The 26,314-nt window shown below is 43.1% G+C and overlaps 1 protein-coding gene across 49 annotated transcripts in view; it reads right to left on the reverse strand.

Moving 5' to 3' along the window:
• MAGI1 (membrane associated guanylate kinase, WW and PDZ domain containing 1) overlaps positions 1 to 26,314 on the reverse strand; it is a 458,236-nt gene that overhangs the window by 116,183 nt on the left and 315,739 nt on the right. For all 49 annotated transcript variants that reach the window (XM_083600323.1, XM_083600324.1, XM_083600318.1 and 46 more), the window contains one exon: positions 3,713 to 3,832. In XM_083600323.1, coding sequence (XP_083456449.1) covers positions 3,713 to 3,832 — 120 coding nt within the window. The remainder of the gene's footprint in view (positions 1 to 3,712; positions 3,833 to 26,314) is intronic.

Consider the following 26,314-nt stretch of genomic DNA (forward strand, 5'->3'; position numbering starts at 1 on the left):
TGCCACCCGCGTCATTGGGAGTCCCGGCCGCGTCACGACCCACGGCCAACCAAACTGGTCGACCGGGGGACGTGGCTCACCTGATTTAAACATCCGTGCGGCCGGGGCTCAGTCTCCTTTTCTCCTCCTGTGTTGGATCTCCCTCCCGTCATATTTTCGTGCGTTCACCGTCTTGGCCTTGCTATGGACTACAGTTGGTCACCTGTTGCGGGGGCCAGGTAGGAATTTTCCCACTTGGCAAATTGGCACCAGCCACATGGTTTTCGCCTGCCTTGTAGCAATTGTCACAACTTTGTAAGTTTTGGCGGTTAGGCATTGGTAAACCTGGTTTATGGGAGGGGTGGTTGTGGCCTTCACCTGCCCCTCCTCTTTAAGGGTATTCCGTTAAAGGGATCCGGGAGTGTGGATCCTGTCCGAAGCCCGGGTATGGGCTAGGGCCATGCCACGACCCCATCGGTGATCCTGGGGGAGCTCGCAGTTGATGCGCATCAACAGAGCTCCCCCTACTGGTGGTTGACTCTTATGAGACTACCTGCATGGTGGGTAGGAGTCAGATATAGTTGGTTCAGTTCCAATGCCTAAGCCAATGCCGCTCACATCTGTAACCAATAAAGTCGTGGCCTTAATTATCCCATTAACCCAAAATATTGGAGTCCATGTGTTTCATTATCTACAACCACCTAATCTGTTCCATCTTGGTTCTGAGTCCTGGAAGACCTGTTCCTTGGCCTGCAGGACTTTTCCACCTAGCCTGGGAGGATTGGGTCCTGATCAATTCAGCTACAAAGGCTCAGTTATTGGGTTGGGGTATTTTATTTTTTTTAGGGCAGGGGTTGTTGGGGAAGGGCTGTTGCTGTTATTGATATTAGTTTTTGTATCTTTATTTTAGATCTGATTATGATTTATGTGCAAATTATCCAATTTGATTGTGTATATATAAACAAGGACCTATCCACATGATGCTGACACAACCCCACTAGGCAATAAAATGAAAGAACAACAGCCCCCCCATCTGTCTCCTTCCCTCTCTCGCTCCCCCCTTCCCCCCCAATTGTACTTTTCAACTATTGAACCACTCAATGGCCCAAGTAGCTGACTGTCTCTCCTGATAGCAGCCTGTCTGTGTCCTAAGATCTGTCAGAGAAAGCTTCTACATGCTATGTTTCAATGAAAGAGCAAGCCTTCTTTGTTATGATACCATAACTGTATCATAACAGCTGTATCTCAGTCGTGTAGTCTCTCTGACGGTGGTTTACTGCTTTGCCAGTATTTCCACAGTTGTTATATTTTATAGTTGTGTATTTGGCCTTGCTTTGTACAGCACCTTGGCATCAAACTGATGAACGAGAGAGCCTAAAAAAATCTTTTAAATGGTAAATAAAATAAACAATAAACTATCTGAGGGCTCCTCCATTATTTGCAAAGAATAGGAAAAACTCAGAGCACACAACTGAACACTCCTATGCATACAGCTTCACGTGTAAACATGAAAACTGGAGTGAGTCGGTTTAGGGGTTGTCTGCAAGTATTTGCAAAGTTCCATAAATTTGGAATTCATGCCTCAATTATTTTATTAATAAAAAAATAATGAACATGAGGTTCTGAAACACAATGGAACCCTTGACTAATATTCCTAAGGCAACTGAGTTGTTAATTGCTTCCGAACAGAACTAAATCTTCATTGTTCAAAATGTATGACTTCTTGTTGTTTTAAAAGGCCACCTTATCACATTTTGAACAGACCTCAACAGAAGTAATTAAAGATAACTTCTCCCTCTCCTTGACAAATCTATGCTTCATGCCCAGAGGATGAATCATTAAAATACTCTTAAATGAAATAAACTTGGACGGGGTGGTACTTCGCTGTGATACAAAGAAGCCTTGAGTGACTTGACAAAAATCTATAAATGCATTTCTTGTCCTGCCTCTAGAACATCAGCAGCCAGCATGGTACCTTCTGAATATTGTCGAACCACAATTTCCATCATCCCGGACTGGCTGGAGGTGATGGGAATTGTTGTTTAACAACATCCAGAGGGCACCACACACACAAACACACACATGCTTACTGTTTATTAATATTATTACTCACCATTACAAAATCCTGAAAATAATAAAGATGTCCAACTTCAAGTCCTACATAACTTGCAGTCAAAAGCCAAGATGCTGAGTAAGTCATTAAGGTTGTAACAATTGTATCAATAGCTATGTTTAGGGAAGGTTTTAATATTTGATGAATGACTGTATTTTAATATTTAGCTGGAGCTGCCCAGAGTGGCTGGGGAAACCCAGCCAGATGGGCAGGGTATAAATAAATTATTATTATTATTATTATTATTATTATTATTATTATTATTATTATTTGCTTTACAATTCTTTACAATTCTTCATCCTCACAACAAACTTGAAAAGCAGGTCACTAGTGATTCCCATCACTGCAACTTGTCAACTATAAACTCCTATAGCTGGGTGGGCACAGGACCTGTATATTTTCAATTCTCAGCCAATAATTCAGGATTTGTTACTGTAAATTTTGCATTCTTCTGTAGATTAAAAAGACAAATGTCATTACCTTTCCAAATCTCAGCTAGGAAGCCTCCCTAAGTCTAAGAAGAAGAAAAACTATTTGCTTTATAGTCAGAAAAGCTCAAACACTGGCTAATTCAGGCTAGCGAAAAGCAATCCCATTCAACTAAACCCAGAAGAAAGCTTCACTAAATGTTACAGAACTTTCTCCCAGGTAAGTGTGTAAAGGATTGCAGTCTAAAAGGCAGCAGTTGTCAAACCAGCCTGCAGCACCATTAACAAACCAATACATCCAAAGTGGTTAGGGCAGCATCCGCCCAGGCAACCCAAAATAAGGAAATAAATAATGAAAGCAATGGGTCTTCATTAACTTCAGCAGACATTTGGATAGGATTGAATGTCAAAGTTGCCAGAGCTCTTATTGATGAACCCACGCAGGCATATTTGCAGGATCTCTGTGGGCTGCCTGCCTATACATAACAAGGCTCAATTCAAAGTGTTAATGCTGGGATGCTTGACTTGAATAACTTGGGGTCTAAGTATTTGAGGGAACACATCCCAACCCTGCAAATTAGCCAATCTAGATCATGAAATGGGGGGCGGGGGGACACGATACTCAATGATGGCTGCAGTGACATAAGACAGGGTCTTCTCTATAGTGGCCCTCTGAATGTGGATCTCCCTCTCCTTAGAAGTATGGATGGCCCCTACACTTTTGGGCTTCTTATGCCTAATAAGAAGTGTTTGCTCATGCAGCCCTGGGGGGAATTTGTTGTTGTTGAAAGGTTTAATATTATTCTCATGTTGCACTGCAGCTGTTTGCATAGAAACATCCCTCTTTCATTGCTGCTTTTTAATAATTTCCTAATCTGTTTATTGTTGTGAACTGGGTTCTGTTTTGTGTAACATTTTGAAATTGCCCTGGGATCTATCTTTGGTGAAGAATGGTAAAAAATAATACAATACAGTACAATACAATACAATAAAATCCTCAGCATTGCCATGTTAATTCCTACCTTTCAAAACACTGTTTTAAAGCTTTTAAAGGGGGTGGGATTGAAATGTTGCCATTATAATAATAAAAAGCAAGCGGTGGTCCTAAGTTTCCCAAAGAAGCTCCTCAAGCATTTCTAGAAGCTGTCCTTCATCACGGGCATCTCGTTGAGCCCACATTACCACAACATACCTTCATAGGTTCCCACTTCAAGAAGAGTCCCGCTTTTTTCAAGCTCAAGAAACTCCTGCACAGTCAGAAAGTTATAGTCCACACCAGGCACTTCTCCTTCTCGTGGAGGACGTGTTGTGCCTAAGGGGAGACAAAAAAGGGTAACAAAAATGACTTTTCAGGCTTCCTTACCACCATCAGGGCAAAACAAGTATCATCGCATCAAGACGATGAGGGAAATGGAACCACGATCTTCTGGGGAAAGAGGCCACGTACCGAAGGAAAAAGACAAAGTAAAGTAGCATCATACATGAGTGTCTGCAACAACAACCATCCCACACCAAGCACAGTGCAGAGTCTAGCAGTGCCTTTAAAGTTTTGCATTTTTTTAAAATGGCATAAGCTCGCAGCAGCAGGTGATGCATTTGTTGGAAGCTGGATCTGTTGTCCCTGTGGATCCTGCTGCCTGAGGCAGTTGCTTCACCTTGCCTCATGGGTGGTCCGGCCCTGGCTCTGGTCCAGGTGTCTGCAAGATACGTTTTAACTGAATCCATTTCTGGCCTTTGCAGGGAAGCACCATGCAAATTCTCACCAATCCCATTTCCTCTCCAAGTCAACTTATACTGGGGAACTTGGGTGAAAACTCGCTTTATTCGATTTCACAAAGCTTTCCTCAACAATCCCAGAACTTGCATGAAATATTTATTGGCATCCACCCCCACATTTTCCATCTGTCTTTTTATGACAATTACTAACGTTTTATCATCCTTCTCCGCCTTTGTTTACATTACATCAACACATCTGTCAAAACTGCAGACTAATTTTCTAAGGCATTTGAATAGTTCTACTTGTTTCAAGCCATTGCTCTTAATTTTCTGGGGATGCTGAAATCTGAATGTTGCAGAGGCCCTTTGCTATCAACGTAGGGTGGTCTGCTAAAACACTCTGTAAGAATTATGAATTCAGATGGGCTTAGATAATAATGGGCTGGACCTAAAAGAACACAAATGGAAGGGGAGGCTGGAAGATGAGCTGTTTCTCACTGAAAGTGCTTCTTCATTCCTCCTTAGTTTTTAAAAATAATTCCTCCCCCTTCCCTCTTGACACCCCAGACCACCCCATTCGGCAGGAACTCCTCATCCTTAGGAGAGTCTTTCTAGGGAGGAAGAAGGGGTGCAAAATTCACCTCCCATGCCTACTCCCAGTGTTTCTCTGGATCCAATCCATTAAATATAACTAAGGGAAAGCTATTGTATTTTTCGCTCTATAGGACTCACTTTTTACCTCCTAAAAAGTAAGGGGAAATGTGTGTGCATCTTATGGAGCGAATGCAGGCTGCACAGCTATCCCAGAAGCCAGAACAGAAGAGGGAGAGCTGTGCAGGAATCCCTCTTGCTGTTCTGGCTTCAGGGATAGCAGCGCAAACCCTCTTCAACAACATTTGATTCAGAATCCCCCCCCCCTTGTTTTCCTCCTCTAAAAACTAGGTGCGTCTTATGGTCGGGTGCGTCTTATAGAGCGAAAAATACGGTAAGTGCATCCATCTGCCATTAATTTCAGTGGAAGAACTACACATATTAGTTTTCTCTACATACAACCAAAATACATGCACACCACACATCCTTCAGGGGAGGGGAAATTCACAAACCAAGGCAGAGTATACTTGCTCTGTTACTGAGATACAACTGTAGGGCTTTAAAGTTTCCATGTTCTACTTCAGCAATGAGTGCTCAGAGCAAAAACAAGCACATCTGAATCAGATGAAGTTTGTTCTTACAGGCACAAATTAAGTCCATTGCTCATCCAGGATGCTCAGAGAACAAAGAGTTGCCCAGGATGTTGATTTATTCATTCACACTTAGGATGACCCATTGCGTCTCATCTGGCTTTTTACTTGCGCTCTGAAGATAAACGCACCTAGAAGAGCCTTGTAACGTCAAGAAGCTAGTAACTTAAAACATACCAATTTCCACTGTAGCCTAAGATATAGTTTCACTGGCAAGTCCCTCTCATTTTGTGGGATCAACGGGGCTGCAAACGCCCACATTCTGCATTTTTGCGTAGCGCAAGGATTACTCTCGGCTTCACTGCATCTAAGCAAATGTTCCCAACGACAATTCAGAAAGGTAGTAAAGGAAACAAGGGGCAAGGGAATTCCTGCCTCCGCTTTTCTGTAGCGAAATGACAGGCTGCCGGCTGGACACACGCCTGACAGATGGCATTTCAAAGGGTTTTTATGAACCATCTGGGGTGTACACAATGACTACAAACCACACTTACTACCAACTCAGGAGGGTTTTCCTGTTCAATGTTATTTAAGAGGAGACACAGAAAAACAGGCAAACCAAATTCAGTCTCTTTTCCCCTGCAATCTTTACATCAGCAGTAAGTTCACCCTTTTCTCTGCTGAGTTCCTGAATAGGGAAAAACCCAAATTTCGCTATTAATTTGTAAAGAACAGTGTCAGAGGCCACGACTCTACCTACTCTGCAAGGTTTTGAGATAAAAACCAGTTGAGCAACTGATTTCACACAGTTTCTTTTTAAGGAGTAGTTTTGTCAAAGAGAAATTCTAGTTTCGAGTTTTCCTTTCAGCAAAAACCGATCTAAATTAATAGGGAATTTAGTAGAGAAATTAAAACATCAGATATTGAAGAAAAGAAAAACACTTAAAATGCTCAGTGAGGCATTTTGCAAAACTTTGAAACCGCTTGAATGATAAAACTTTGAATAAGAACGTGTTCCCAAGCAAAAGTAACTTTGTTAAAAAGCTAACCACTTGAAAGGAATTCTAAATTAGACCTTAGTCAGAAAGTTATTTTGAAAAATCAGAGCTCTTGCTCACTGTCTCTCTCTGCTCTTTCCCAGATATGTACTTCTTTTGTTGTGCAAGGTTTCCTGTTAGGTTGCTTAATAAAAGTTGACACCCTGAGGCTAAATTAATCAGAAACTTGCTTACTGTAATATTAGAACAACACTTCAAGAAGCCTGCATTCAGTCACCTCAATTACTTTTGCATTATATTAAAACAATTATCTGATATTGCACCACAATTAAAGCATATAAACAGTCTTCAGAAAGCAGTTTAGGAAGGTGCATGAACAAATGAGAACAGTTAGAGAATTTACCATGGGGCAGTTGGGACAGGTTTTCTGGTCTTCATAAACCATGCTGTGATCCTGGCTTATTTTACTGGTTCATGGGTAGGCAAACTAAGACACGTGGGCTGGATCCGGCCCAATCGCCTTCCAAATCCAGCCTGCGGACTGTCCGGGAATCAGCGTGTTTTTACATGAGTAGAATGTGTCCTTTTATTTAAAATGAATCTCTGGGTTATTTGTGGGGCCTGCCTGGTGTTTTTACATGAGTAGAATATGTGCTTAAAAATAAATATGTGAGGCATAGGAATTCGTGTATATATATATATATATTTTCAAAATATAGTCTGCCCCCCCACAAGGTCTGAGGGACAGTGGACCGGCCCCCTGCTGAAAAGGTTTGCTGACCCCTGTACTGGTTTGTCACCTGACATTAATCCAGAGTTTCCCAGCAGAGATTTAACAGGGGACTTCAGCCAGTGTGGTGTAGTGGTTAGGAGCGATAGACTCATAATCTGGTGAACCAGGTTCGCTTCCCTGCTCCTCCACATGCAGCTGCTGGGTGACCTTGGGCTAGTCACACTTCTCTGAAGTCTCTCAGCCCCACTCACCTCACAGAGTGTTTGTTGTGGGGGAGGAAGGGAAAGGAGAATGTTAGCCGCTTTGAGACTCCTTCGGGTAGTGATAAAGCGGGATATCAAATCCAAACTCCTCCTCCTCTTCTTCTTCTTCTTCTTCTTCTTCTTCTTCTTCTTCTTCGCTCCAAAGAACCGAGGAGGGGAGGAAGGGAACTTGGTCCCAGCCCTTGTTTCTGGCTTCATAAACCACATGGATACGAAGCCTCAAAAGATCATCTAACTGGGCCTGTATTTGTAAAATATTGTAAACGTTCCCAGCTCTTTGGGATGAACCCAGTACCTAAAGTCTTCCAGGTAATCTAGGAGTCAGCTTACTTTCACCTGCAAAAACAGGGCTCCTTTGAGAGGAAGTGCAGGATATAAATTTAATAATTGTGCTGCAATCTGAAGCCACTCTGCCAATATGTGTATGGGAGGTCCTCCTACTGGAAACCTGGAAGCCACAACCCAATATAAGCCAGGCAAATTTTAAGAAGATCAACTCGGATAGACACATACACATTTCTTGAATCAGTTGGTCTTTCCTGGGGATCAACCTCTGCCATGACGCCTACAACGTACACATAACTACTTAAAAACTAGTTATTAAAGAATGGGGGTGGGGAGAAGTGAATGGTACTCTATCAAATACATTTTCTTAAGCAGAAGAAAATTAAAGGCAGGAGTGTCTTTTACCCAGATGAAAGACAAAGGTGATTTATTTTGGGGGGGAGGGGAGGTCCTAACAATGACCCTCTGGAAAAAAATTGTGTCCTAGGGTGGTACCACAGTACCGCCAGAAACTCACTTTTGGTGCCCACCAAGGGCCCCTTCCAATCCATTTGTGTGCTTTTAAATATTTTTAATAATCCTTTTACCTTTGGCTGTGGTTGGTAGAGTGAATTAATTTGGATGACAGCAATTTAAACTAGTAAGGTTTGCATTCTCAAGCTGTGTAGAACAATGGTAAATGGATGTATTTTGTCTATTATCTCCCAGGAAGCCTTATGCCATAATATGCAGACCTCGAAAAGTATAAAATTAAATTTTTACATATGGTGTAGTTGGGTGTGTCTCCCTACTGACTTCTTTGAATCAGTGACATAGTTTTACTCATCCAACTTGGAATCATCTGAGAGGGTCCCATTCCATCTCCACTTGGATATTATGTTCTTGTGGTTCTGAAAATCTTCAACAGCTCAGGGGATCCTGTATCATTTAAAGGTCACCCTCTTCAGCCATGTCATCTGATAATTTGGAAAGACTGCCTTACCTCTTTTGCATCTGTCACCTAAATCACAGTTATATGGTAGGCAAGGGAGAAAGAGAGCTCTGCAGATCTGCTGACGGCAACACGAAAATGGAACAGACAGAGACAACCTGCTCCATATTTCCAGAAAAGGCAACCTGATTAGTGGCCAGGCACAAGTATGAACTAATTACCTGTGACACATAATCAGAACTATCCCAATAAACTGTGACAAAACCCTGAAAAATGCACCCAGCTCCAACACCTCTACACAGAATTCTTGACAACACTGACTGTGTGCCTAACAACCCAAAGATGCTGCATTGCTGAGCCAGTTTTTACTCCAAGGGTCAGCAAATTTTTTCAGCAGGGGGTTGTTCCACTGTCCCTCAGACCTTGTGGGGGGCCGGACTATATGGGGGGGGGTGAACAAATTCCTATGCCCCACAAATAACTCAGAGATACATTTTAAATAAAAGCACACATTCTACTCATCTAAAAACATGCTGATTCCCGGACCATCTGCGGGCCGGATTTAGAAGGCAATTGGGCTGGATCCAGCCCCCGGGCCTTAGTTTGCCTACCCATGTTTTACCTTGTTGAAAGGACTCAACATTACAACAGACATCTGGAAACAAAAAGGTGAAATGCAAATAAAAATAAAAATAAAAATCTAAGACATCTCAATATCTAAAAATAGTGCTCCTTATACAGAAGAGACACGGGGCACGGGTGGCGCTGTGGTCTAAACCACAGAGCCTAGGGCTTGCTGATCGGATAGTATGGGTTCGAATCCCCGCGATGGGGTGAGCTCCTGTTGTTCAGTCCCTGCTTCTGCCAACTTAGCAGTTCGAAAGCACGCCAAAGTGCAAGGAGTCTTGCTCCATAGATTCGGGTCACATTCTGGGTCAAAGAGTCATGGAAACCCCACCCTACTCCAATATAGTTGGAAAGGGTTTGTGTGTTTGATGCCCACAACAATTTCTCCAGTTTGTAAATGTGCCAAGGACCCCCCCAAAAGTTGGCACCCTGTAGTATCTTTCTTTCCTCCATTCCAATTTTCACAAGTGATTGAATCAAAACAGAAGCAGAAGTGGATCCATTCTACAGCGAGGAAGAAAACAGGAGCTCAACTTTGGCAGTGCTAAAGCCATAGTAGAAACAGTGGGAGTGGGTGATGACTCTGGACTCCAACCCAGACATCTTCCCCTCACTTTCGATACATGCAAACTTGTTTATGCGCAGGTGGGAGGAGGAGTCAGCTGCTACCCGCTTCTCTCTACAACCCAGTGTACAAATGAAGAGGAACAGCTGCTGTCTGGAGAAGGGAGACTTCTGTTCCTCCTTGACTCCTGGCAGGGACTGTGAATGACAAAAGAACAACAGCTGTTGTTCCAAGGCAATTCAGGCTCCTAAGGGCATTTGCCCTCCAAGCAATGTCCACCATACATTGTAAACTACTGTCAGTTTGGTCCCTTTGCAAGGAGAACTACTTGATCCTAATTTCCCTAAAAGCTGAGTGAATAGATTGTAGAGCAGGTCTCTAAAGTCAGGCTTGACAAATTAATCGCACCCACACCAGCCCAATAGTTCATAAGGGGAAGCAAAGGGCAAAAAAGTAAATGTGTGTGATATTCATTATACAGGATCTGGAGTATTAAAAACAGTTGGGTAACAATGCTACCTATAAACATCTGATAAAAAAACAGTATGTTTATTACCAGTCCACTCATTTTGACTATCTGCTTATATATTTGGATTTGTAATGTGTCATCACACTGCAGGTTAATGCAACACAGTGGAAGCCAGCCTCTCTTTGTATGAGGAATATGCCGATTCCACTTCCTTCAGACCTGACTGGCAGGGTCCACTTTTGTCCCAGGATCTAGCCAAGCAGATCAGAGGAGAAGAAAGACAATATGAAATGGCAATCCCTTTAAAGAGAAACTAGGGAAATCCTGCAATAAAGGCACAAGCAATGCAGGGAGACAAGGTGCAAAGCTGATTGGGAAATGGAACAAGCCCCTGCTGTACGTCCGCATCCAACCTGACAATGACACACAAAAGCCAGCTTGGGCAGAATGGGGAAATTAAGAGGAAAGATTACACACACACACACCCCAGCAAGTGTTCACACCTCTGTAAAGAGTGCCGTTTCATACCCTGAGAATTCTTCATTGAGTACATCAATGCACCTAAAGGAACAGGTCGCAGGTCAGAGTGGACAGCACATGCCCTGCAAGCAAAAGCTTTGATCCTTGGCATCTCCAGGTAGGACAGGGAAAGTCTCCTGCTTGAAACCCTGCCAATTTCAGTACAGACAGCTGCCAGTTAGGACAGACAACTCTGAGCAACATGGGCTGACTTAGTATAAGGCAGCTTTCTATTTCCCCATCACACAGTTCCTAGTACCTGCTACTTCCTTCTGGAACAGAACTGGCGGAAACAGCTGTATTGTCCCAGTCTCTAATAGGAAGCCCAGCCAGATGGGCGGGGTATAAATAGCAAATTATTAATATTATTATTATTTCATGGCAGCACACAATCCAACACTGCTCCTCATTGTAGACCAGATACCAATGCATTCTAAAGCAACAAAGCAATCAGAAGCAAGCAATGAATTTCGGTTCTGTCAACACACACAATAATAATAAAATAACAACCCTTCCCAGGGCTATTATACACACACACACACACACACACACACACACACACATCTGAAGTAAACCCTTAAATCTGTTACTAGGTCAAATAACTTGTGGGCTTGTTACGACGACGATGTATAACAATAATTATAATCTGGTAGAATATTTATGTAATGGACATTCAGAACAATGTTGTAGAACTGCAGAGACAACACAGAGACCCCAAGAGTTGTCCGTTACAATTCATGCTCCTAAAGGAACATACCCGTATCGGGAGTATCCCCAGCAGGTACCTACAAATCCTTTCCGTGTAGATCCCACAGGATGGGAAGATGGTGGCAATGGTGTGATCACAACAGTGGGCTGTTAGATTTCTATCCCTGGAACTTTGCCTGAAAGCAAGCAAGCTATAGAATGCCACCAGTTGAATGTACCAATTATAACAATAAGGTTTCAAGCCAAGAGGAGGGTCGGTGAGCAGTCTAAAGATGATCTACAACTGAGTGACTTAAAGTAGGAGAAAGTGAGGCAGAAAATGAGTTCTACGACAGAAATAGGAAAATCAACGGTATCACTGGAATGGAGAGAAGTCACGGCTTGGTACTAAATCGCTGATCTAGAAGGAAAGCCAAGATTTTCTGCCTTGGCCCCTGTTACTACCTTTCTGCGTTTAATTACGAGACCCACAATATACCAGCTTTTGCACTGCTGAACTTGTCTAATATTTCAGAGTGTTTCAACCGAATCTACTTTCTTTTGACGTAAACAGATCTCTGGTTTAACTTTGTGTTTGGTAGTGTTCCTCAAGCTTTCTGAATTCCTCTTCCCCTCTAAGAGAGAGGATCTTCTGAGGATCTCCAACCCAGCCAACAAGAACCTGTACAGAGAATCTAGCATGTGGCTATGTCTACAGCCTGCTCTTGTGTGCAAGGTTCGGTAGATTAGTTAGCAATCCCCTGTTGGAGATACAAAGCAGAATCTCTCTCATCCCATCCTACAGAAAAAAAGAATAATTGTGAGAAGCAACTCTCCTTAAGCTCTCGCCATCCAAAATCACCCCGCAGGTTACAAATCCAGTGTGGATCTGTGAGAGTCTAGTCACTGTCATGTGGGGAAGGAAAGAGATTGCCTGTACCAGAACTTCAATGCTCCCTGGAATGTCACACTATCACCCCACACTTCAGAACCCTGAATGTGCACCTTGACCGAGGACTGCCCCCGAAATTAAGAATGACCGTTGTACGGTGAACAATGCTCATGCTGTAATCAAGGGAGAAAGTTAAGATATTGAAAAGTGTTTGCGTGGTGTCTAGACATTAGACATCCTTTGTAAGTAACAGCAACATCAGTTTCCATTCCAGCATCGTGCAGAATGGATGCACTTAACTGCCAGCAAAATAATATGCCAAATAAATACTACCTTGTGACAGAAAGCAATTAGAAGTCAACGGATTACACAATAAGTGCCACAGAGTTAACTCCTTTTAAGCTTTTAGTGGAATAGGGTTCATATAGATTTAATTCATTTTTAAACATGCATTTTAGATCTAGGTTTTCTTTTATTATTTTTTTAAAAAATACTCTTCCTGGCCTGAGGCTTTTAGGATGAGGTGCGAGATAAAATTACTACTCCTCATAATTCCTAACAGGCAAGACACCAAATATTTCCCTTCAATATTAAGTGGCCAGAAGTGAATGCAGAGCATGATTTAAGGAGTGCATTGCAGGTTTCCCTTCTGATGACACAAAAAGATGCAGGCGCATAGCTTTGACTGAACTGCATGAGCCAAGAGTTGAAATGCAGGATTTCCCCCCAACATCACAAAAGATCTTAAGAGTGCAATCTAGACATTTAGGATCACCAAATCAAAGGGGTTGACAACCTTTTTGGGCTTGTTGTGGACATATATGCAAACTGGATAACACTATTGTGGCTACACACACACACACACACACACACACACACACACACAAGCAAGAACACACTGCAATCTATTATATTGGTTACAATTGCATGCTTCTTCCATGCCTACAGTGGTGGTGGTGGTGGGGAGAAAATCCTCTGGGCACCAGTCAAAACATACTATTAATATTAATATGTGTGCCCACAGGCACCCCATTGGTAACCCCTTGCTAAATGTCTTTGGGTGTACCTGTTTAGAGTTCTGATTTCTCAGGCTGGGCTGAGACATTGTGATTATGCCCTGGGGGTCACCCAGTGGTTTCCACGTCTAGTGTCTGACACCTTGTCCAAGACATTACACAAGCTCCTTATTTATAAATTAACCAATAAATCACAATATATCAAAACCAAATGTTGTGCAACAGAGCAATGCCACAGTGAAAGCAAGCATGTTAGTTAACTCTAGGGCCATAAAGACTTGTTTGGAGATGTAGACTTTCAAGGTTCCTTTATGTAATACACAACAAACAATGGATTGATTGGGAAGGAACTACCAAGGCAAAGGGCAGGCACAAAGTGATTAGTGGAGGTCACTAACTTTCCAGGAAGACTTGGAGCAGGGGTCAGCAACCTAAGGCCCATGGGCTGGAAGCAACCTGCGGAGGTCGTTTGACCGGCCCCCGAGCCACCCCCAAACTGAGTTGCCCGCGCACACACTGCGCTAAACTGGCGCAGCGCAGCGTGAGGACTTGCTTCTGCGGCGCTGGAAATCACGTCTGCACACATGCAGATGCCAAAAATTGTGTCTGCGCACATGCAGATGCTGAAAATCGCGGGTGCGCGCGCTCACACACACACGCGCGATCCGGCCCACAGACGGATCTCTGAGGGACGGATCCAGCCCAGGCAAGATAAACCTTGCTGTCCCCTGACCTACAGGATAAAGAGTATTTCAAGATCACCTTTACAATCTACAGAAATACAGACAAGCAAATGACCAACGTGATTAAAGGGAAATTCAAACTACACTGAATAGTGAGCAGAGCTACAATTCCCAGAGTGGTTTAACAACCAATCGCTCTCCCCAAGGAACTCTGGGAACTGTAGCTTGGGGGGGGACAGAGAGAGAAATAGGGGTCTCCTAACTATTCTCAGCACCCTTAACAAACTACCATTCCCCAGATTCTTTGGGGGAAGTCACAACTGCTGAAAGTGGAATGTTACTATTTTAAATGCATAGTGCAGGTGGGCACTGTGTCAGAAGTTGCCTGATCTGTACAAGGATGTCCAACCAGTAGATCGTGATCTACTGGTAGATCCCTGGCTGATCCTGGGATCCTTATCGTGTACAAAAGTTACGGAAAAAAGCTCAACAACTCTGTGCAATCCTCCGCCAAAAAAGCCCCTCAACAATTCTGGGCAATCCACCCACCCCACACGCACTCCTCCTCCCTCCAATGACAATGGGTAGATCACTGCCAGTTTTTTTATACTGGGAGTAGATCACAGTCTCTTGGGAGTTGGACATGCCTGTGTTAGAAGTTGCCCCGTCTGGTGAAGTGCAGAGTTGCAGGCAGCAGTCTTCTAAGAGAAGAACCTTCCGACATTTGACAGACTCTTCCGGTCCAACACGACCACTGGATCTTCTTGGACAGGAAAGAGTATCAAAATCATCCTGTATCAGCTGAATCTTGCCAAGTGTTCCTGAGCTCTGGCACATTCCTGCATCCTTGGTTATCTTTTGGTCCTGACTCCTGGGCTTGTTTCTTGATGCTGCCTCCTTGTTTTCCCTATAGTCCTGACTTGCTCTTCAGTCCTGACTACTGGCTGGGTCCCACAGCTCCTGGCACACCCAGACAATGCCCTGACACAAAGCTTTCATATTTTTAAGGCGGGTGGGGTGAATTGTTAATTGAATCCCCCCAACAATCTTCAAACTAGAAGGTGAATACAAGACTGCTGGCTGTCTATTTGCAAGGGGATTTTGTAACGGAGCGTTCAAAACTGTGATTCCCCGCCTCTGGTCCAAAACAGCATGGTCCAGTTGTCCACTCGTCTCCATCTACCGCACATGTAGACAGGGACTATTTACTGAAGACTTGACATTCTTGTCGTCTCTGGCATCTCGACACCACAGCATCACATTTACAACCCATATTTATAGGGTTGCCTTTATTCAGTGCACTCCTATTCCTGAACAACGAACACTAGAGACAACTTCTCTACAGTGTGCTTTCTTCCCACAGTGCAGAAGCTGTGAAATGCTATAAACTTAATGGACTTCCAACTGGGATAACCTCACTGGTTTCTTACAAATCTGTGGCTCCTGTGACATGCCAATTTTCAACAAGACGGACATCTGCTCTCTTCCTTTCCTTTTGGCTCTTATTCATAGGGAAGCCATTGTACATCTTGGCTCGGATAACTTGCAATTTTCTACTTGCGCAAGACTAAAGGAACTGAAGTTGGATAGGGCAGAAAGAAAAGCAATTACGTAGTTCTCCACATTCAATACTCCAAACTGAGTTACGACGACGAGGCAGTTTCACAAGCAACTGCGGCAGCTTGCCAAAGAACTGTTTTTATCAAGGTTTTCTTCCTTATGCAGACACTTTCTATTTTAATTATCAATAAGAGACTACCTCTTCTCCCATGATTAAGGACAATTACTTAGATCATTTGTGGGTATTATTATTATTATTATCAATTGAATGTATATACCGCCCTGTACCCAGTGGGTGGTTCACAGAAAAGATCACAATATATAAAATCAAAATAAGAACAATAACCCAATAATGCCCCTCAAAAAAGAGCCACATTTTAAAAGGGTATAGGATGTCAATCAGGTCAACCAAAGGCCTGGTTAAGGAACCTTTTTGCCTGGCACCTAAATGAAGGCGCCAGACGAACTTCCATAGATGGGGAGCCACTGCAGAGAAGGCCCGTTCTTGTGTTGCCACCCTCCGGACCTCTCGAGGAGGAAGCACACGAAGGAGGGCCTCAGAAGATGATCTCAGGGTCCGGGTAGGTTCATATGGAAAGAGGTGGTCCTTGAGTTATTGCGGTCCTGATATTAGATATTCTAATCTTAATAAACATGCCCCCTTTGCCAGCATTCTCACCTGCATCAGGAAATATGCCATCATGTCTTCAGCGACTGCCCCACAGTTACAGAACACTCTTCCACTGGATTATTTTCTCTTGGCTTACTAAATCCAGAGTCTGGCCACCTTATGGAAGCATTTCAAGACCTTTGCAGCTGTATTAGACCTTGTTGCTGAGGTTAAGCTGATAGGACTGGAGCTTTACTTAGTGATGCTACACATATCCACGGCTGAGATGGGTTTTATTGTTCAAGCTATATTGTGAGTTATTTTAATACAGTATCATTGATATTAATGTTAATTATTGCCACTTGAAAACTGCAGTTTGGGTAAACAGGGAAAGAGATGTGCTAATAATGGACTGATTCAGGAGGGGAGAGACATGAGTCGCCCCACTCTCCCCCAGCAGTGGGAAAGTGAAAGTGCAGAGGTCTGGCCTCGCCTTAACTTCTGCTGTCCAAGTTTATGGATCAAATTCTCTCCTTATAACAGAAAGTAAACCTCTAGACAGGGGGGTGGGGAACCTGTGGCCAATCACATGTTGCTAGACTACAACTCCAATCATCCCTGACCAATGGCGACACTGACTGGGGCTGATGGGAGTTGGAGTCCAACAGCATGTGATTGGCCACAGGTTCCCTATCCCTGCTCTAGCACTTGGGCATATGGTTGGGCTGGGAGCAAAAGAGGTTGAAGACACGTTCTGCAGGGACTTAAAGAAGTGGCGACAGGAAGAACGAATTACTTTAACTTACTCTCTTGCCAAATCCAGGTTTCACATGGAATGGGGAAAAGCATGTAGATCTTTCTGCAATGAGATGTTAATTTCACCCAAGGTAGAGAGAGGGAGTGCAGATTTCTCTGTGGGTGGCCCCTTTAAGTGTAAGCAGAAACAACAGTGTGTTGTGGAACAGCAGGAAGGTAGGAATTTATTGCTACAATCCACTATTCTTAGGCTTTAACATACCAACACTTTACCTGCAGAATGAATTATTTACAGTCTGGTTTCAGGCTATGCCATTCTTCTACATTTTTAGCTACAAAAAAAATATCTCTACAACTATTAAATTTCAACAAGGGTTTTTTTTGGGGGGGGGGAGAAACCGTACAAGGCTTCCTGAGATGCAAATTAATTCATCAGCTGATAACTCTCTTCATTTGCATCACTTCCTTCTACAGGGAAAAATTATATCATGAGACATATAACACATTGTATTTCTGGGGCACTATTTCAATTCATTTTGTGTTATGTGTTACACTTTCTAGATGGATGAGTCACATTAATTATTATTTTTCACTCTGACTGCTAAGCCAAATTAGGCAGCTTTTAGAGGTGAAGGGGAAAACACAATTATTAATGCTTCTAAACATCTGCTAAGGAAAAATTCCATGTAGGCAATGGGGCTGGGGGGGTGTGGGGAAGGCAAGGGAGGACCTTTGCTGGCACAACCACAAAAGATTTGGGCCTGGCATCTTTACTAAACAGTTTCCTATACTGTAGGGACTGAAGTAACAAATATGGTGCCCTCAGTATGTTCTAGAACTACAACTCCCATCATCCCTTACCATTGGCCGTGCTCTGGCTGTGCCTGATGGAAGTTGTAGTCCAATACCTCCAGAAAGAGAAAGGCTGGGAAATGCTGCTCCAGGCTCTCTGTTACCTCTGAATCATGCTCAGCCACAACCACACACACACACACACACACACACACACACACACACCATAATGACAGACATTCAAAGCCAACAAACAAGTGTATTAGATCGGACAAAGGAGAGCCATGAAGCTTACTGGGTGAACACCAAGATTGCAGGTTCCATCCCCATTTGGGACAGTTGCATATTCCTGAATTGCAGGGTACAGTGGTACTTCGGGTTACAGACGCTTCAGGTTACAGATGCTTCAGGTTACAGAATCCACTAACCCATAAATATTGCCTCAGGTTAAGAACTTTGCTTCAGGATGAGAACAGAAATCATGCTCCGGTGGCGCGGCAGCAGCAGGAGGCCCCATTAGCCAAAGTGGTGCTTCAGGTTAAGAACAGTTTCAGGTTAAGAACGGACCTCCAGAACGAATTAAGTTCTTAACCCAAGGTGCCACTGTATTGGCATCCAATTCTACGATTCTATTATTCTATGATCATCATCAACAACAGTGGGCCAATACAGACATACCTCCTTACAAGGATGTGGGTGTAGCTGAAGACAGCCTGGCTGCTTTCAGGGGAAGAAAGCCCCCTGCCAGCCCCAGCCCCAGCCCTTCTGGCTTAATAGACTACAGTATAGTGTAAACCTAACTTTTATATGCACTGGGAAACTGACTAACTAACTAACTAACTAACTAATTAATTAACTAACTGTGTGACTTGCTTTATTCACTTTATTGTGGTGGTCTGGAACGGAACCTAAAATATCTCTGAAGTATGCCTGTTGTGAGACTAACGTGGGAGATGGAATACATTTTCCATCGAGCTTCTTAATAAATGGAAAATAAACCTATTGTCTGGAAGATTTCATTAATTTAGCTGGAGGAGCTGCAATAAAGTTCAATACAATAATTGCTAAAGAGCATTTTCAGTTTTGCACATAGAATAGTCAGTAGATCAATGCTTCCTGTATGAAAACATATTTTCAACAAAATCATTGGGGGTGTGAGGTTGAAAATCAAGAACTGGCAGGTAAATGTAAAGAATAATAAACATCCTGCAAGACAACACCAATTTCCTCCTGTGAAGTGTTGTGAAAGTGATTTTGTTTTGTTTCATAATTTATGCAAGAAGCCATTCATTTCTTGCTCTAAGAAATCTAGACTCTTTCAAAATAGCTAAATTGAAAGACCTTAGTCTTTCTTCAAAACATATCTGTAACCTAATACATTATCATACCATAACATCATTGTTCAACTGGTCATGTCAGTACCTCAAACTCGGAGGTTCCCAACTTGAAGCCAAGGATACCGTCACAGTTACCTTACAGAGTTGTTGTACAGATTGCCAAGAATGCATGCAAAGCATTTTTTAAGAAGCAACTTGAGGGTGCATTGCAAGAGCCTTGCTGCTCTGTTTCAGTGACTTCCTGAATTATCCACTTGGGGTAGTTGGGTTTGTTTCCCATGCTGATAAAGGAACCAATCTGCTCAAATACAGCCGCAACACGTGGCTAATGAAGTATGGTAAATGTATTATTGTTCGTAGTTAGAATATAAACCAAAATTTACAAATCATAAACATCATTATATAATGTATGTGTAAGTCCATAAACAAGAAATAGTCAACGTAATGAATTGCTGTCAGGGAATACCAACAGTGTTTCCAGATTAAGTCAACTGTTTCGAAGATGAATCTTCGTCAGCAAATAATTTCTAATAAATTATCCATTCAGGTAAATGTGATACTTATAGACCAGTGCTCACTAACCAGTGTAGCCAACTGGTAAAGGAACCAAAGCATAGTCCACCCAGAAAATTGCTGGGTAAATGACAAAGTTGTGCCAAACAGCTGCCTGAGCCCCTCTGTTGGTGCAGAATATAATTTGTTTTGGGTGATTAACATGGCTGTGTCCACATATCATGGATACATCCTAAGTGTACTTCAGCATCCACAGATCAGCTCCACCCACAATGCTGCACACATCACATTTTCCAGTAAATAAGAGACAGTGGAATTTGATAGCTTTGCCTCACTTGTCAAGTGCTGGACACCACTAGAGCTACAATTGACGTGAGCTTTTTGCTGTCACAGCTGTAGCACATCTATAGGATCAGAGTGCCAAACTCTCATTAGGAATCCAGCTTAGATGCCTGTGCCAAAGAAAAGTTTGACATAAGACACAGGAGAATTCAGTTTTCCGGAGCCCGGATGCCAGGCGCAATCTGAGTTATTCACATCTCTGAAAATGAACTTGATTCGTAATGCTTGAAAATATCTTACCCTGTCTGCAAGGATTTAAGAGCAGAACATGGCGTGTATCTTGCCACTGGCTAACTGTGGGAGTTAAAGCCGTCAAGCAGAATGCCCAAGTCACAGAGTACTTAAAGAAGATTTCCGTTTCACTTCAGCCTTACTTAAACATACAGGGCGGCATTCAATTAACCCAGCCCACAAGTGCAAGGATTCCCACTTCCGCAAGGCGACTTTCACCCCATCTCTTCCCCCTGGTGTGAGCCCATGCTCTCTCCTAGTCTACTTCAGAGAGTTGGGTGAACCCCTAAAACAGATTTGGATGGTGCTCTTGGGGAGTTGGTGGGGGGCAGAGAAGGAGAATGTTCCATTGCAGAAGCAGAAATCCTTATGTTGACAAAACATTCATTTAGCGCTATGTTGGATTCTACCCACACTATTTCCCTTTTCTGTTCTACATGGAACATAGGGCACAAGGCTTGCCCTATTTTACTCAGTACACTTATAAAGAGCTGGCTCTCCACTCGAAGAAAGGTACAGTGGTACCTCTAGTTACAAACTTAATTCGTTCTGGAGGTCCGTTCTTAACCTGAAACTATTCTGAACTAGAGGCGTGTTTTTGCTACTGGGGCCTCTTGCTGCTGCTGCGCCACCGGCACACGATTTCCATTCTCATCCTGGGGCAAAGTTCTCAACTCGAGGTAACTCTTCCAGGTTAGCAGCGTTTGTAACCTGAAGCGTTTGTAACCTGAGGCGTTTGTAACTCGAGGTAACACTGTACAGAGAAGCAGGTTGGAAGAACTCAAAACCAAATGCTGAAAGGATCCAGCCAACCCTCAACGTCCCCTTCCCAGATTACCATACAAGACCCAGGCTGTGTTATGCAAGCAGAGAGCTTTTGTTTTTGTTTTTTTGCAGAACGGAAAGTACAATGCAAATAGCTCAAGGTATCTCACCCAAGTAAGTCAAGTCAAAAACAACAGGGCAGACAAAATACAAGAGTTGAAAAAAACAACAACACCCAAATACCAAGGCCACTTGCCAGTGTTGGTTCACTTTCTGACCCTCAATGTACCAGTCACACTTCCGAGCAAAACCGACTGACAGAATCAACCCAAAGAAAAATTAAACAGGTGTCATCATCCTCTGCTAATGTTTTTCAAACTTTCTACTTGTAGCTTGTCTGTGGGCCACTAAGCATCTATCATGGTCACATTCTGAGTGATAAATTCATGTAAGGAACTAGCCAGACCTGTGAGGCTCACCCTTATGACGCACGACCTCAGAGTGCCTTAGACACATGCAGCATTCACCTGAAGGCTGTAGAGATGGGCAAGCTATTTTTAAGGCGAGCTTGTCTGCTATGACTCATCTTAGCCCCAGCTAAGCTCTGAAGGATTCCTGGTTCCCCAAGAACACAGTCTGAAAGCGACTACCAGAAGCACAAATAATCTTTCAGAATGGGGGAAATACTGCCTTGTTCCAGCCTTCCTTCCCACAAGCTTCACTTGGTAATAATTTACTTGAATAGTATTACAAGTAAGAGTTTCGGATTCTTGTCAAGACATTTTCTTCTTTTCTTTCCAGTTCAGTGGGAACCAACAAAGCACAGTTGGACAAGATTTGTTTCTATAAGAGCACAAATGAAAGAGCGGCTGAATTAAATCTGAATATATCAGGCCTTCGTGGCTTTGATCCCTTCTGTTTCTAATTATAGCCAGCATCACTGTAAACACCAGAATAAATAATGAAGTAATAGGCCAATGTGTCAAAACTCAAGAGGTATTTATATGCTTTCTATCCTCATAGTCCTTTGTAGGCAAAGTTAACAAGGCCACAGTCTTACATCAGTGTAAATGGAAATACAGGGCAGGGATTGGTGTCCTCGTATAAAGCAGTTTAGCGTTATTTCTGTTTAACAGTGACTTGCTTTCCCAACAGTACTGGAAAACAGAAACCATGATGAAAGAGCGAATGGACTCCAATACACTGGGGACTGGGGATGACAGACCACCCCTCCTCCCAGAAATTGTACTAGAAGAAAAATCAAGAGTGGCCTTGTATAGTCCTTCCTTACCACTCACACAGGGATAAAGTGTCTGAGTAGGTTCTTGGTTCCTGTACTGCTTGAAAATTCAGAAGTTTGTCGGAAGATTAGAACCAAAACAATTACCTACATTAAAAAGAACAACCCACAGTCCAGTCAGTCATGCTCCATAGCGTTCAGTAGGCACAACCAGTATTTGGAATAGGTAAAGATTACCTTTTTACCTATAATTTGTGTTGATTCTCCATCCTCGTTGAATAACAGACCCCAGCTCCTCCTCCTCTACAGTGAATAACTCCCCACTCCCGTATATGCAACATATCAGAGTTCATTCAAAAATGCTCACTGCTCTTCTGTTTCCCAGGATCACATTGCACCAACAGAGTTCGCGGTCAATCACCTTCTGTCCAAAGCCTTGGCGAAGCAGGAGGAATTTCAAGAAAGCCAACAAATTTTTAGAGCTTTTCTGAGCCAATTCTGCAGGCAGCATTGTGCCCAATCAGTGAGATGATAAATACAAAACGAGAATGAATGGGGGAAAGACTGGATGAATAGATTGTTCATTTTCATTCTCAGAGGAGGATATGAACCCGTGTTAGCCGATTAGAAGGCTGGGAATGGACAGATTGAATTGAACTTAACTGATATTACTCTCGATTAAATTACTTTTGTTTTTATGGGAGGGGACTAGAAGAAGAGTTAATAAAATCAGCTTAAAATCAATCGGCGGAAAAGCAACACAGCATCAAACAAGTGGAGCCTGTGTGGTAAATTTATGTTGTACATGGGCATTCAACACCTTCTCTGTGTATACAATGCCCATGTTTCACACATTCCCCCATTTATTCAAACTGTGCACAAATACGCTACATACCACCATCAAGAATGCCAGTGACTAGCAGTTGACTATCAAGCAATCATACCTTCATCTCAGAAACTGAGCCAATGGCTCAGTCAAGCCAACTGAAGTCAAAACTCTTCTCATACTCAATAGACAGTGTGGTATAATGGTTAGAGCATTGAACTACAAACAAGGAGACCAGGGTTCAAATCCCCTTTCAGCTACGAAGCTCAGTGGGTAAACTTGGGACAGTGTCTCCCACCATCTCTCTCTTAGGATTCTTCTAGTGAGGATTAAATGGTTAGTTGGCCATCTGTCATGGATGCTTTAGATGAGATTCCTGCCCTGCAGAATGTTGGACCAGATGACACTCCGAGTCCTTTCCAACTCTACAAATTCTGCGATTCTATTAAATTGCGGGTGGGAGAGTGATCGCTACATGTCACTTAATAGTTCCTTGGAAGAAAAGAAAAGGTAGCAATACCAATAGATATGGGTTATTCAAAGGTCTGTGAATTTTGTGGATCTGCACTATTATTAAACTAAGCATGCTGCATACATAGGAGCCCTGCTGCTGTGTGGAAATAACCAATTTGTTCCACAAACGATTCCGAAATGAAGTGAAGGACACAGAAGGATTTAGTGGGGAACACATCTAGAGGTTTTATGGACCTTTGCATTCGAGAATGGCTGGGGATAATTTTCTCAGCACCACCATATAGCACTGTAAGATTACTGAATGAGATTTAATATGGTTTAATTAAAGCGTTAGAGGGCATCTCAAATGTCACGCGGGCTATGGGACCTAAGAACCTGAATTCGGCGTCACATTTATGGAAGTGAAAAGTAGTTTTGATGGGGAAATACTTGTACATCTCCACAGCACATTCCTCACTGAATTGTGACATTAAAAGGTCAATGGCAGCAAAGTCATGGAACTAGGAGGAAACTGCTGATGCAGCTCCACTACTGAAATGAAGTACCCCGGGCTGAGGCAACAGCACTCCTTTCTCAAGGAAAGGTCAGCCGAAACTATAAAACAGAATGGTAAGGCTCAACAAAGAAATGCATGGAGGCTGAAAAGTCCTTTCTGACAGGATGGTAAGGGTACTCATATAATGCTAGCTGGCAGGCATCACCCCAGGAAAGAGCAACCAACATGATCAAGGGTTTGAGGAACTCCACTATGAGGAAATTTGGGCATTTGGGGCTTTTTAGCCTAGGAAAAAATGGTGAGTAAGGGAGGACATCATAGAGAGGTATAGAACGATGCACAGTGTGGAGAAAGTGAACAAAGAAAAGCTATTTTTCACCTTCTCACACGAAACTAGAACATGCAGCTGGGTGTTCAAAGTATTCTTCACACAGGGCATAATTAAACTATGGCAACCAAAGTGTCTAAAGTGGATTAGACAAATTTCATGGAGGACAGGCGGCCTATACATGATTACGTGCTACTATGGCCTCCACTGTCTCAGGCAGCTTGGAATTGCAAGCAGAGAGAGCGCTGTTGCTCACATGAACATCCGGTTGGCCATTGTGAGAATAAGATGCTAGACTAGATGGGCCTTTGGGCTCATCTTATGCTCTTTGAGTGGCATCCAGTTAAGTTCTACTCAAGAGGAGACCCACTGGAATCAATCAAACTAAGTTTGATTAATTCTATTAACTTTAGTGGGTCTGCTTTGAGGAGGACTGGATCCAATCCTTACGATTCCCTACTGGTATCCTGTGGAACTTTCCCAGAGGATGGCCATGCCTTGGGTGGCTTAAAGGGGTCAAAACTTCTTGACAATCAGCTAATTCCCCTCCTCCATTTACGGTAAGTTGTTGCAGCCTCAAGAGACCCCTGCTCAGGCCTCCATGTACCTCAGCTAAGCCAGGCAGCTTCCGCTTTACCAGATGGGTTCTCAAGCTTTCTTGCAAGTGGGTGTGTTTAAAGTTCACAAATCACAGACCTTCCAAAGGTCCCTATTTTCCAAGGACAGTCCCGAATTCACCGAAACCGTCCCAGTTTCTTATTTGATCCTGGAATGCCCTGCTTTTCCTTAGGACATTCCTACTTTCATTGGAGGGTATGGAGTTATGTGACCCCCTGAGCCAAGGAGATAAGTAACTATACAATCTTTAGAAGACATCTTCAGCTGCATTGGGAAGGTGGTTTTTTTTAATGTTTAATGTTTTATTATGTTTTTATATATGTTGGAAGCTGCCCAGAGTGGCTGGGGCAACCTATTTTCATCGAAGAAATGTTGGAGGGTATGAAATCATAGAGTTGTAGAGTTGGAAGGGACCCTGAGGATTATCTAGTCCAACTCCCTGCAATGCAGGAAGAGTATAGGAATGTTGTGCTGTAAGCAGTTGTGGTTACCAGGACATTGCATCCTTCCCTTCGCATTGACCTCATACTGTACGTCCACAGGGAGTCAGATACAATCCCCTACACTGCACCTCAGCGCCAAGTTTCTGCTGGAAAGGGAGCTTGCCAAAACAACAGGAAAACACTGGGTGTGCTCACACTTGCATGCAATTATGCAGTCCAGGCATTATTTGGTTCCCCACCAAGGAAATGCTTTAACCAGAATGGGGGCTAACTGCTGTAAAAAGTGTATTACATTTATTTATGACGTTTGTCAATGCCAAACAGACTGATGGCCTTCCCAGCATTTATACAGCAAGGAAAGAAAATCCAACTCTGTGCAGACACAGATGAAATAATGAAAACACACTCACAGAGAGGAGAAACAAACATTCCTGTTAACATTTCAAGCATGCCACCTAGGAAACTGGCCAAGTGTCTTATCCACAAGGCTAGACTTCATATTTTAAACCAGAAAGTCATTTCTATGCATGTGATTATGAACTTAGTACACAGCTTGCAGAGTAAAATCAGAATCTCAAGCAATAAACACTGCTTTAGCTTCTGTTAAACGTAAAGGGACTGCTGACCATTAGGTCCAGTCGTGGCCGACTCTGGGGTTGCGGCACTCATCTCGCTTTATTGGCCAAGGGAGCCGGCGTACAGCTTCCAGGTCATGTGACCAGCATGACTAAGCCGCTTCTGGCAAACCAGAGCAGCGCACGCAAACGCCGTTTACCTTCCCGCCGGAGCGGTACCTATTTATCTACTTGAACTTTGAAGTGCTTTCGAAGTGCTAGGTTGGCAGGAGAAGGGACCGAGCAACGGGAGCTCACCCCGTTGCGGGGATTCGAACCGGCAA

This window comes from Podarcis filfolensis, assembly GCF_964270895.1.
Source record: "Podarcis filfolensis genome assembly, chromosome: 2".
Taxonomy (NCBI): domain Eukaryota; kingdom Metazoa; phylum Chordata; class Lepidosauria; order Squamata; family Lacertidae; genus Podarcis; species Podarcis filfolensis.